General features: G+C 43.0%; 1 protein-coding gene across 1 annotated transcript; it reads left to right on the plus strand.

Annotated features, from left to right (window-relative positions):
- Positions 1-2783: 2783 nt before the first annotated feature.
- Positions 2784-6943, plus strand: LOC119440145 (cuticle protein 16.8). Its single transcript, XM_037705083.1, has 2 exons — positions 2784-2879; positions 6515-6943. Exons 1-2 carry the CDS (start codon positions 2784-2786, stop codon positions 6941-6943), a joined length of 525 nt encoding a protein of 174 aa, XP_037561011.1.
- Positions 6944-13886: the final 6943 nt, after the last annotated feature.

Here is a 13886-nt window from a genome sequence, read left to right on the forward strand (position 1 = left end):
ACATAGGAGATTGGACTACAAGTAATTGTGATCTTAGCTAAAAAGTAAATGAATGGTGTTTGTAGCATATGTCTCGCGTGCTTTATTTCTAATGGCCTTCGCGTAAATCAAGATTTGAACCATTTCGTGTCCCGGCCAAGGCGGCTGCATTTCGATGGGGGCGAAATGCAAAAACACCTGTGTACTTAGATTTAGGTGCAAGTTAAAGAACCCCATGTGGTCTAAATTTCCGGAGCCCCCCACTACGGCGTGCCTCATAATCAGATAGTAGGTTTAGGCACGTTAAACCCGATAATTTATTTTTTAGCGATTTGAGACATTGACTTTAATTCGTCGAAGTACGTCCTGTCCTGAAACGTTCTGAAGGCTATAAGAAAGCGGGCGGTTTACTATATGAGTATAGTTGCACGAGTATTGCTCGTGAAACCTGTCTCGAAATGCTCAATGATTGCCATAGGATAGTAAAAAATAATGTGCTGCAATGTAAAATTAGCTGGTATACAATAGGCAACGGTTGTTAACCTTATTACGTTGTCTACCTGCTGAAAATAACATTGTCGTCCTGGTGGATATTTTTTTCTTCTACGATCGGTGAACTCTCTATGGATCCGTGTCGTTAGGCCATGTCTTGCTATTCTATGAACTACTACCGCCGTTTAGACTTGAAATGATTACTTCGCCCCCGGACCATTGCTCGCCCGTTCTACCTTTATATAATGTATATATATATATATATATATATATATATATATATATATATATATATATATATATATATAATGTTTGAATTTGCCGCAACCACGTCTCGTGGTATCAACCTTTACGCGTCAACCAATGGCGCTTATCGGAAATGATGGGAACGCAGCATTACATATAATAAACTTTCTAGTTGAGAGTCTTCGTAACGATTAACAAAGTGATACGACATTCGATCTTGCAGTCTACGATGTTGTCTGCAAATCCCGTTTGATCTTGCAGTTCTCGCACCAACCATGTTTTAATGGGAATTACGATGCCCAGGGTAGCGCGAGAGACGACAGTTTTAGCTTTTTAAACTCGTTACTGTGTGTTTATTTCTGGAGCGTGGAAATAAATGTAGGCGCGAAAAAGAGCGCTAAGGTATCGCGCCGTTAATTATACACGTACACAGATTGATCAGTTAGAAATTACTAGAAGTGTGTTAAGTTTATCTCATTGTAATGCAGTGTATTATATTTGAACGAAGTAAAAACAAACTGCAATGGTTGTCGGCGTACCTACAAATTATATTTGGGTATTCTGAAGTGATTTTTAAATTTATTGAAGAATATATATTGTAGATTGAAACTGCGCGAATGAGACATCCGTATCCGCTGCACGGAATTTTTAACATGTATCAAACAGGACATGCAGATGAGATGGAGTTTTAAATAAGAAAGTGAACATCGGCAGCAGCTTTGAGGCGCTAAGTTGATTTAGTTATCTTTGTCTCGGAGGTAAACGGGCGTGTTAGTAAAGGTGTGATGTCTGTAACCAACATGAACTTAAGGATAACGAACAAACTTAGGTACTCATCCAAGAGACAAGGGATTCAGTGTAAGATGGAGATTTGAAGGTACCAGGGGTAGATTAACAAGAAAAGCTTTACATTGGAGGTGACGTTTCGAAGAGAAGTCTCCTTCGGGAAACGTTTGTTCCAGCACCGGACTTCTCTTCCCACACTGTTTATAGGTTTAGCTGGCCTTACTTAGTTACAACAGTAGCAGCCGTAGAAAAACTACAGTGCTCATGGCATTTGCCAGTTTGCTGCCCCATAATTACTAAATGAAGATGAGGGTATGCCTTATAGTGTGCTGGCACTGCATAAAAAGCAGCTTAACAGAAACCAGGGTGTTCGCAGCTGGCGCACATAACCATGAGCGTAAAGAAACAGCACTCACTTATACTTAAAAACTAAATGTTTTCAGAAGCATAATACACGCACTAGATAATATAGGGATATGAATGCCAAATGGAGAGTCAAAAGATGAGGAACTACAAAGAAGCAAGCAATTGCGAGATTTATTCCGCATCGACTTACTGAAGTGTAATGCGAGCACACTGAAAAGACATCAAAAATGATTGAGAAAAAGAAGAAATATATATATATATATATATATATATATATATATATATGATATATATTGGAAAGGAACAGAGACAGAGACAGCACCCGTTCCTGGGCCGGCTGTCCTATTCCCGCTTCGTCGTCCTCTCCTTCGCCCCCTAGCGTCCGGTGTCTTAGCGCCCGAGCCCAAGTGCATCTCTTCATCTTCATAACAATATATATATATATATATATATATATATAAATGACACTGCTTGCATTTTTCTTAATACTCAAAAAACATTATTTCATATAGAAAAGTTGAGAAGCACCCTAACAGCTGCGTGTACACTCTATCATGCAAGGACTCCAACTTCTAAGTGGCAATACGTCTTGCAAGTGGCACAGACGGACGAAACTGTTTTCAGGTAACATGGTTTCGTGGTAACATAATCGTAATTTTTACAATAAGTAACTGGTACCACAAGTCGGAACAGAAACGTTTTGGTGAACTCTAGAACTTAGCATCTGCGTTCAGTAGGCCCGCTTGTATTTTTCTAAAGCTGCATTTATCGGACAGCGCAACAAATACATTGGTGTCTGTCGCCCATAACTTTCTGACCAGGTACGCCTCATACATATATTAGTCAAATAGGTAAGAATGATGAAGGCAAAATCTATTCGCATCGTGAATGCCATGCAGGCGGTGTTTACATCCATGGGGGTCTTTGCGCAAGACAACTACCTACAGCCGGAATACCAGCAGGCTGGTTATGACAATCCGGGATATGGCGAGCCCACGGAGCCAGTTTACGTGAGTATCTCCCCGCTCAGAATCTGCCAACATTAGGGAGCTGTAAAAACCTTTTGCTGGCATCGAGAGGCGTTGCTAAACTCGCTTACCGCTTACATAGAACTGTGCCGGATTGTCACATTTATTCGAACATGACGACCATTCCGAACAAGAACAATAAATTTTTGTATTGAAGTTTCCTTGGTAATATCATGCTTCTGAAGCGTTAGTCATTGTTTCCAAGTGTCTTTCCTACTGTGGTAGCAATTTTCTTACCGCCACCAGTGCGATTCTAAAAGTTCGATTCATATGTAAGCGATGTTCTGTAAGCTGCTGCGCACCAAATTTGACAGAGTCTAAAGAGTGCGTAGTGCTCAACCTTGCGCACAATGTTGCAGTGTTTTGTTTGGCTTCTGGCGTTGCTGCTGCATCTGATTTGCTTGATTATAATTGCTATTCAAACTCATTTATCTGAACATATTACAGTACGTCACTGTCTGTTTATTTGTGAGCTGTGGACATCATAAACTGAAAAAAAAAGGTCTGAGAATGCATAGGATCACCATCTGAATAAATGACCTAGAAAATATTCTATGGCCAATGTATTAGGAACGTTTATAACACACGTGAAAAAAAATTGTAAGTTCGGCAGCAACTCGGCAGCGGTTGTCGAAATTTTAAATTTGAAAGCGCAGCGCTTGTCGACTGTGGCAGAAATGTGGAATGCATCCGGTTCTTGAAATTGCAAGAACTCATTCTATATGACAAATTATATTAGCTGTATCTTAAACGGCAGAAATAGCATGAATAGCAATTGAAAACGTCCTATTCTAAAATTGGGAAACGTGAATGCTAGTTTTTTAGGAGAGCATAAACAATAAATTCCTAAATATACGGTAATTTATTATGTGAAAAAGGGGCAACAAATGCGCGGTAACAGGATTCCGTCATTCATTCAAGACAAAGTAGCTATTGACTTGTCGAAACAGATGACAAATGGTACCAACTAGAATTAACCTAGAAATTGTGCATGGATGACTTTCGCGCAAACTTTTTTTATCAAAGGTGAGACCGCTGGGTGATCTAAAAGTGTTATACTGTTGCAGCTTCATGCGAATTTCGAAAAAAAAAACAGTCGGGCTTATGGCGGTCACGCCTGACGTCTCAGCTCACAGCCCGTGTTTCTGCGGCCCACGTCGACACTAACTGGAGTTAGGTTTACTACTGCAATGTGAACTGACGTAAGGCCTGAGTGTGCAGGCTGGCGAAGTTCTGCAGACGTTTCAAGCCGTGAAGGTAAAACTTGCGATTATTATACGGTAACTGTAGCTAGCCTAGTATATACTTTTTTAATGTTGCAGACCAAGCCGAGGAAAGCTTGGACATGCGTTCTACATTTTTATTTTCACCCACTTACGAGCGCATTAGCTCCTGGCTTCCGCTGAGTGGTTTGCTACAGGTCTGAAGTAGAAAATGACACCTTACATTAGAAGTGAGGAGCACGACTACCGTTGGTTGCACCAGAACAGAATTTCGAAGACCGAAGAAAAAACAAATGAGGAAACGAAATGCGAGAATCGTGAGATGCTTTCAGAAGTGCGCGTCGTTAGAGAATCATTTCGGAGACCGGCATCGTGAGCGTCACGATTGCAGCGGCCCGCTGCAAGTATGCGTGAAAATTTGCCTATTTAGAGGAACGCGCACGCTTTAGCAATAAGGGGAAGTACAATGACGAGCGCAATGGCCACATCAATTACTAAGTCAGAAAATGGCAGACAAGCGCTCTCTCATGCTAGCGGAACTTTCCGATTTCCATTGTTTCTGTATTGAAGCCAATGCGTCTCTCATGTTGCCAACATAATGTCCTCAGGCCAAACATATGAAAAAACGCTACGTAGGAGAGTGCCTTCACTGCTTTTCACTCGGTAGTGTAGTACAGTGATGTGATGTCAACTCGATGAAAACGGATCTGAAGAACAATTAAAAAATGCAGCACTGACTGTTTCTCCGGTAATTTCCGCTTATGGGCATTCGGGATAAAAAATACCGACCGCACATGGTAAATTATCGCGCATCCACTGATAACTTCCTTATTGCGAAGGCAATTGAGAGGTTGAGAGTGGGTTTATTTTGTGCGTCTATTCCCTTATGCCATGATCGCCATATCGCGAACTCTTTGTCTTCACCTTCGCCCTTATTACGTGGCGAAAAACAACTAGGCTATGGCTACTATAGATTTAACGCACGCCCCTTCTATCATGTGCACTTCGGAGACAGACGCGCTAACATTGGGCTATTGCGTGCACTTGGCATTTCTCGCTGAGTTTTGTGCGCCAATCAGACTCAATTTATAGGCTTCTGCGCATGTACTTTCCTTTCGGAGCTGAGAACAGGAAACCCTGTAGCGGACGATGACAACGGTCAACGTCCGCTACAGTGCTGCAAATAATTATTTTACATCAAACATTGTCATTTTAGTGCACCTCAGTCAGGTACTATCCCAGAACTCCACGATAGCAGCTTTGCATAAGTTCATTGATGCTCCAGAAAATTACGGTGTTAGGTGTGCGAACCGTGCTTTATTTAAATATTATCGCGAAATAATATATTCTCTTATGTTACGAAATGTTCATTTTTATTGTAGGACTTTAATAATTTTGTGCTTTTTCCTTGACTTCCAGTGTCACCCAAATCCCTTGTGGATATGAGGAACGATTTGAGGCTGCAAGGAGAACATTAACTTCTTAGCAAATGAATGTGCCCACTGTAACAGCCAGCTCTTGTCGCAGTAAACAAGCTCAGTGCGGAAGGTAATGCGGGTATCATCTTAAATTACTTGTGCCATAAACCAATGCAGGTGCTCTTGGAAGCCATAGAATATCAGACTTGTGAACGCTTCCGGCAAGCAGTAGGCGAGGAAATTTTCTAAAACCTACTTTTTGACCTACCAAATTGTAAGTGGCTGCATCAAACTCACGAAATGCAGGCGTTATAAGTTAAAGTTGTTTTTACAGCGAAGCTGTACATGGCTAGGTTCTGGCGGATCGCGTCCGCGGACAAAACGCCGCCTAGAGGAAGTTTTCGGCGTCGAAAGCTCGCGTCTCATTCACTTAGTATGTGCCAAAATTGGCATGGAAGGGTACAAATGTATGGCCAACATTACTGATAGTTCATGACGTCAATAACATTACATGCTCGTCAGTTACGTAATGATTACCAATAATAAAATCACGTGTGGCGCATACACACATTGGATAGGCAGGTATGAACCAGAGATGTGCGGGTATGAGCCAGGGACCTGAAAGAAAGAAAAAAAGCACGTGTGGCTCAAACCGTGGCCGCACATTTCAGCTGCGCTGGTTTACCATCTGTACGGGGTGCATGGGCAGTAATTTTCTTAAATTGGTGATGCCTTTTATTCTTCTGGCCTAAAAACTCACTTTTACGTACGCGCGGAGCGTGTGCGTACGTGTAGAGCATGTGCGGCTTGCGAGTGCAAGCCGTACGTTCCGCACTGCAGCAGTCGCAATGCGACTTATATTCTGAGGAAGCATTTCAGTGTGTATGTTATGACCGCTATTGATTCTTTCGAGAAGGTTAAAATTTATGATGTGTAACAAAACAGTTTTTAAATCTCGTTTCTTTCATTCATGCAGCCCCCAACGCCATACAATTTCGGCTACGACACAGAGGACGAATACGGCAACAAACAGTTTCACAAGGAGGAAGGCGACTCCAACAACATCAAGACTGGATCGTACGGCTACACGGACGCCAACGGGCTCTACAGACGCGTCAATTACGTGGCCGACGGCACGGGATTCCACGTTACCATTACCACCAACGAGCCCGGCACGGCCCCTGGACGCAGCGCGGATGCAATCTACAACGCTGACCCCGTGGTGGTGCCACCAGTCGTAGGCCGTGCTTCAGCCACGGGTCACGTGCTGTCTTACGCCGTCGCGCCATCATACCTCGTTAAGGCGGCCCCGTATGAATCTTTGGCGCTCGGTCACCTCGGATATCCCGCCTATATTAACGGCGAGTACGGGCGGAGGAAGCGAAGCGTCGTTTATCGGAAGTGAGAGATGAAGAGAAGCGAATGACTTTAAGGTACGAATACGCGTGGCCTTGAATGTGAGAAGCAGCTAAATGAACGAAAATGGCCATGCATCCTACGTGAAATGCTTAGTGGGCGTAGTCTGTTGAGAATGGAGTAGCGTAGCCGCGTTTGTAGCAAAGACAGATGTGTTCAGGTACAGTGGAATGTTTTCAAGGAAGCAGCCTTGCGGTAATCTGGTTGCTTGGATAAGGGTTCCGAGTTGTAGATGCTAAAGTACGTCGCAGGTCTGGTGTTAGTTGTGCAAGATACGAAACAAAAATCACGCAGCTGCACTTTACTTCTTCTTTCGGTCCAGTGCTCATGACTCCCAAGAGTCTACACAGCGCGTCTTCGAGCTTTGCTGGCGGTGGATGGGTGCCGGTACATTCTGAAGTAAGGAAGGTTAGAATGACACTGGTGCGACAGTTTCAAGGCTGCATACAATCAGTATGCCTTGATGTCCAGGAAGTCGGCAGGAAAAGCTTCATCAGGGGACAAGATATTCACACCTATTGCAAGTAGGGTTTTCGTTCGTTCACAAACCATTGTTACTGAAGAAACATGGTCGTACGCTGTACAATCAGTGCCACCTCCTAAAATTACGTTTTTCAAATCGTTCATTTCAGCAGGCACGAAGTACATGACAGGTAAGATTAGTACATCAAAATGCTGGCTTGTTAAGGTTAATGTAATAAAAAAGTCACCACTTTGGTCTTTACTGCCACAGCTTAACATCTTCAAGCACCCAAGCCTATGGAGTAGTGGTGAAAACGCTGAAAACTAGTGAAAACAGCATATCACAATTAAAATATAGCTTTGTCAGTGCATTCTAAGTGGCCTGAATAATTTCATCCACAGTAATATTTTCGATCTCAGTTTTTCTCTACTTTTTAAGGTAAGACCACTAAGACATTGTGAACTACTTCACTGCGGTCTGGATGCAGTTTGTGCTGAAACACTGGTAGCTTCTTGAGGCACTACCTTTACTTAAATTTAATTCAGTAAAAATGCAAAGATATAAAAGCGCTCATGCATCGCATCCTTCATCATGTTTGTTCCACGGAGACCTGTTTTACCTCTGTGTATGTGTCATAACATATCCGCTTTCGCACTGTGGTTAAGTAAAACTAATTGTTACTAATCTGGTTTCTCTATGTACATAAAAAAGAAGTGGTCTATACTATACCAAAATTGGACATAAGTGGTTTATTTAGATGCTGAGTGATAATCTCCGAAATGTACATGTATTATAGCATGTGAACTTGTAAAGTTATCACCCTCTGCGTACAACACATGACAGCAACTGAACTCGCCACTGAGTTCAGTTAGGTGATGCCGGCCCTGCAAAAATGAAACGCGGTATCGCGAGCATTATACACCAAACAAAATAAACGTGATGGTGGTTGTACTTGGGTTCACATAATATATGAAATAAATATTGCTTATACATTTCAAAGTATGTGTTCTTTTCTTGTGAAGGGTATTAGGCGAGTATTTCTCTTTGTCGCTCCGTCAGATGACTTCTACAACTTATATCGTCATTACTATTTCAACAATAATGCCTCGAGACTTTTGCTTGCGGCCGATTCCTTTCATGAATATCGCAAGCTTAGGTCCTCCAAAAAAAGAGCACTGAAAACTATACAATTCGGAGCATTTGCGCTACTCAACTTTGTAAGAGTCTTCTTTCAGGGCTGTTGTGCTTTTTGAAAAGCACCCTGTCTATTCTTTGCGGCACTACTTATATAAACAATATGTGCTGATTAAGTTTTCTACACTGGCACGCAATTAAGTTTCTAAATATATTTCCAAATAAAATAATTAAACTTACATCCCGTCATTCGGAAGGGAAATGGGTGGCTGCCACTTAGTTGCGTTATAGGACAACTGTGTATTTAAATAAGGCAGCAATCGTGCCTCACCAGAGCGCACGTGCTACTCTCAGCAGCTGGCACCTAATGCGGATTACGCGAGCGCAATTTTTAGTAGATCTCTCCCGGGTTTCTTGCCATTGTGACTTTTGCGGCATAGGTCATAACCTGAGATGCCGCTCGTTCTGGCAACTAAAATGCGTCAGTTTCTGTGAACTGCAATGTTGAGGAAATATGCCCCTGGCTACAGGAATTTAGTATGTGTTTCTTTTTTTTTGAGCGAAAATGCATCTGCCGCTTTTGGTGCAGTATTTCGTCGATTGCTGCACGAGAAAGATGGCTACGAAATTTCCTGCAGTGAATCAGGCTAGGGCGTAGGAGTTTCCTTGTGTTTGACGTAACAGTTCAGTGGAAACCCGCTAGGTGGTGAGAAATATTTAAATGAAAAATGAGACATCCACTCAATCGTAGCAATTGATACAACTCGGAGGAGGCCTCATTTTCCATTTAATGAGTTTCCTAGTCGTCCTTTCCTCGAAGCTCTTCAAGGGTGCTAGGCAATGGGACAAGACGAGTCCTATGGAGGTTTAGGAATGTGGCGTTTGTTCCAACCCAATATACCTGGGTTCTGCGGCTTGTCTTCCATACTGGCCAATCAGTATTGGCCGATGCTGGACTGGGATGTAGTACTTGTGGTATATAGGATTCCTTAGAGCATTTGAGCTGCGACAAATACTGCACTGGGCTGCCCACTAGATGCCTAATTAATCGCTCCAGGGAACACAGCATTGCAACGTACAATAATCGAAGGACGGTCTTGGCACTCTTTGTAGCTTGTACATATGTAAGTCACAGTTTCAAGACGCTGATGAATTGTGCAAGAATAAAAGCCGCTAGTATAGATAATTCAGGTTGAAATAACTGACAGTGAGGGCACACGATGCGTCAGGTCGTTATCTATTGATTTATCAGAAAAACAACACATGTTCCTTAGGACCGATTTCAGCTATGGCTGTGTGAACACATAGCTGTGTCACATGGACACTTCCTGTGAAACCGTGGAAATATATTTACTCTCCGGCTTGAAATAAACATTTGTTAAAACTTTGCGGTCCTGTGTCTTTTGCCTTCTCTGTCCGTGCCTGTCGGCAGGCGTAACGTTTGTCTGGTGGAGCTGAACTTCTTGAAAATGTAGCAATGTCTCACTATGCCACCACTTCATATTTATGCATTGCTGCCCATGTGTTCTCATCCATGATTGGCAGTAAATATTAGTCATAATTTTTCACGTTAGGTTCATTCAGAGGTAATTATAAATTGTTTAAATACCACTCAGCAGCCTGTGTCGCCATGTTCAGGAGCACAGTAACACATTAACGGTTGTTTCTATAGGGCTCTTGTAGATTTAAAAAGCTATTCTAGTTCTTTCAGTGACACAAAAACCGCGTAAAAGCTTGAAACGTAGCAAGTTTCTCACATGGTCGTGTTGTTTAGAGCGAGTAAATAGTGAAACCTCGGCGCCAACATTTTACCTTGGAATAGAAACGGGTGCGCCACAACAAAGCTCCAGGAATCAGTGATGTGAGGCAGGCTATACAGGGCTTCCTAGCTAACGTTACCCAAGCTGTTCATAGAATGCTGCAGTGTGCGATTACGAGAATTGCAGTGCACGGTCATCACTTTTCGTTTGGCCATAGGATAAATCTGCGTCCTAATTATTAAACTTGTTAGAGGCGATTAAGTAAAGAAGCGTGTAATTTTTGAAATGAGGGCCTCACTTCCAATTGTAAATTTTAGTGAACATATATATATATATATATATATATATATATATATAAGCGTAGCAACAAATAATGCTGTGTCCACACTTACCTACGCATAGCCGAGAATGTTACACTGTTCTTTTACTTTAAGATACCGTAATACTGCAGAGGCATCAGGATCAAGACCACAGGAAAATTATAGTGTCTTATCACATCGCCAAAATAGTTGAGGCCTCTCTAAGCCAGTGAAGTACAGCCCTGCCAAAGAAACAAACATTGTTTCAAGATGTCTCGTGGCCTTGAAGCAACGGCGCGGTGAATAAAGTTTATTTCCCTCATGTATAGTTTTCTTCTGTCAATAATATGCAATTCATAGTTAGCGCTGTCTTGTATATTCTTCCTGCACGTGCCGTCTTTTCCCGCTGTTCCAACAATGCACCTCTCCCAACAACGCCAAATAGCCCAACTTTCAATATTAATTTAACGCAGCCCACCAGCCCTATGTCGCCTTTCATCATATACACCCAGTACGTATATATTGTCACTCAGCTAGTACAAGCTAAAAAAGTGGACCAGCGGCAGGTTGGCAAAAAACGTCTGCCTTTAGCAATAACTGATCCTCGGAGAGCGTGCGCGCAACCACGAACTATGTCGTTCTCGCCTGAAGGGGCCAGTGTCATCACGTGGCAACTTCTTTCGAGCGAAAATGCAGAGTGGTATTTATGCAAATTACTTTGTCATGGAATTTTATAAGAGTTATTTTTATGACTTACACGTAAAATACCGTGCTTCAGAGACTTCACGGCATGGCCCAGAATATTATCAACTATAAATTGCATAATATTCTAAACGCGGAAACATAGCTATAAATCAGCCTCACTGTAAGTACGGGGATGCTACCGCAACAGTTTAATCCAATGCTATTTCAATCAAATCATGCTTTTTCGCCATGAACAAATACGCGACGCCGGCGCAAAACTGCATACAATGTTTTTACCGCTGAAGTGACTTTTTGATCAATCAATGAATCAATCAGTTGATCGTTCAATTCACTTATTTCCCTTCAAAAAATCGAAGAACACCACAAGAAAAAGCTTAACTGAGGTTTGCCACAGCGTTTTGGATGTCACCTATATTACCTCGTCTCCTGACATCAGGGCATTTTGCCTAGATAAGGCTGAACGAGTACCCGTTCTAAACCCGCTTGCCACGTTCACGGGAATTGAACAGTATAACTTTTAACTTCGCGTTGCCAAATACGCCGATGCAATCTTGCACATTTAATCACCGTTGATTCTGAAATTGTCGTAGTCATGAGGGAGGTAGTGGCCGAATACTGCACCGAGAGGCCAATTCCTGTTCTGGTGAGGTTGTGACTTTGATGAAGCATGGCCTGCCCAGCTCCATTTCTTTCGCTAGTTGACATTAAGCGGAAGAAATGGAGCTTGGCAGGCCATGTAATGCGCAGGATGGATAACCGGTGGACCATTAGGGTTCCAGAATGGATACCAAGAGAAGGGAAGTGCAGTCGAGGTCTGCAGAAAGCCAAATGGGATGAAGTTAGGAAATCTGCAGGCGCAAGTTGGAATACGCTATCGCAAGAGAGGGGTAATTGGAGATCGCAGAAAGAGGCCTTCGTCCTGCAATGGGCATAAAATATAGGCTGCTGGTGCTGATGATGATGATGAATCTGGAATATTATAGAGCAGCACCTTCAGATTGACACTTTAATTCAGGAATTGTATCCCCTTTTCGAGCCTTCTATCAAGTATGGATTTCTACGACAGCTTAACAGATGGACAATTTTTTTGCAATGATAAGGCCGTGCTACAGAATTTATTTGCCTTGCGTCAGGCCCTTCATGAGCCGCTATTTCATAAAACTAGGCAGGATCACTACCAAGCGTTTAAAAACGAGCATCACGTATTTTAGTGGCTACCGTACCACTGAGGAATTGTCGCCTGGAACAGGGCAGACCAAGTCACGAACTCGGCTCACTAGCCAGATAAAGGGTGCTAGGCAAGATGCGCCGAGTTTGGCGAAACTCGGGGTCTTCACGAGCTCTAGCGACGCCCCAAAACGAAAGGGTAACAAGACAAAGTTTGTCCGTCAGCACGCCTCCAGTTTCATTGGTTTATCTCAGCCCCTATTCTGGACAGGCCTGGCGGCTATTCTCGACACGCATCCGCCATGATGGCTGTCTCATTGGCTGTCCAGAGGTCAAGTGTGTTGAAATTTGTGCCAGGAAACGAGAGTTTAGCAAAATGCAATTTTGAGTTTTCATCAGCATGACGAAACGTGACTTGGAGCCGCAGATTTTATCGACTAATACTGTCCTGTGGTTCTTGGCACATGTATATTGCGACTTTCGCGCTTTAAAAACAAATTGGACGGTAGCGTGCAGAAGCCCGTGCAATGCATCTGCAATTTCGCGAATATGTGGTCAAGTTCCAACATAGGCAGCATGCCAGATTGTATATTGACAGAAGAAATACCCCGTGAGTAGCGTCACAAGAAGGGCCGTTTCGTAAACGTCAGTTTTACGTTACGTGACGTTGCTCTGGGGGTGCCATTGCAGAAATTTTGCGACATAATTTGTGGTGCGACGAGTCACGCGAATTATGGTAATAAGCGGTAATATGCAACGGGGCAGAGAGGCATTTTCGCCACATTTTCCCTGTCGTTTGTGGCCGTGACAATCATTTGTTCATAAGCCGTGCTCATAGCATTTGCATCGCTCTCATGAGGTGTTGGCATTTGTGTGTTGGACCATCATTTTCATTCAAAACACATTTATTTGAAATGGTATTGGTTGAACATAGCAAACTTTCTGCGACTTCTTGCACTTTTCACTGCTGCGTTTGTATCGTAATCAAGATTAATGACTTTTCGCCTAATGAGAGGCTCTGACAACGGCGGCTTTTCAATTTATAAAAATAAATTTACGCCAGGCGGCGCCTTGAAGCTATCGATGATATTCGGCCACTTCTCAGCCCGGCGAGTCGGGCTGAGTCACTTTCGTTTCATGAGATAGCGATAACGTGGCCTAGACCGTAACCACTGGTAGGTCGCGTATGTTTTCTCAAGGTAGAAAACAAGCGCGTGGGCACCAATGTATATTTGCAGCTTGGACCACTGTTTCAACAGCTGCTTACGGCACGCTGTGATATCAGCCAGTGCAAGGCTCACCTGCAGTGACTCCGTGTGACTGCCAGTGACGTCACGCCCACCAGGTGGAAGAATAAGCTACATAATGGCCTGCATCTTCGATCTGCAATCACTTGGCAGCAGC

The sequence above is a fragment of the Dermacentor silvarum genome, chromosome 2, assembly GCF_013339745.2.
Source record: "Dermacentor silvarum isolate Dsil-2018 chromosome 2, BIME_Dsil_1.4, whole genome shotgun sequence".
NCBI lineage: Eukaryota > Metazoa > Arthropoda > Arachnida > Ixodida > Ixodidae > Dermacentor > Dermacentor silvarum.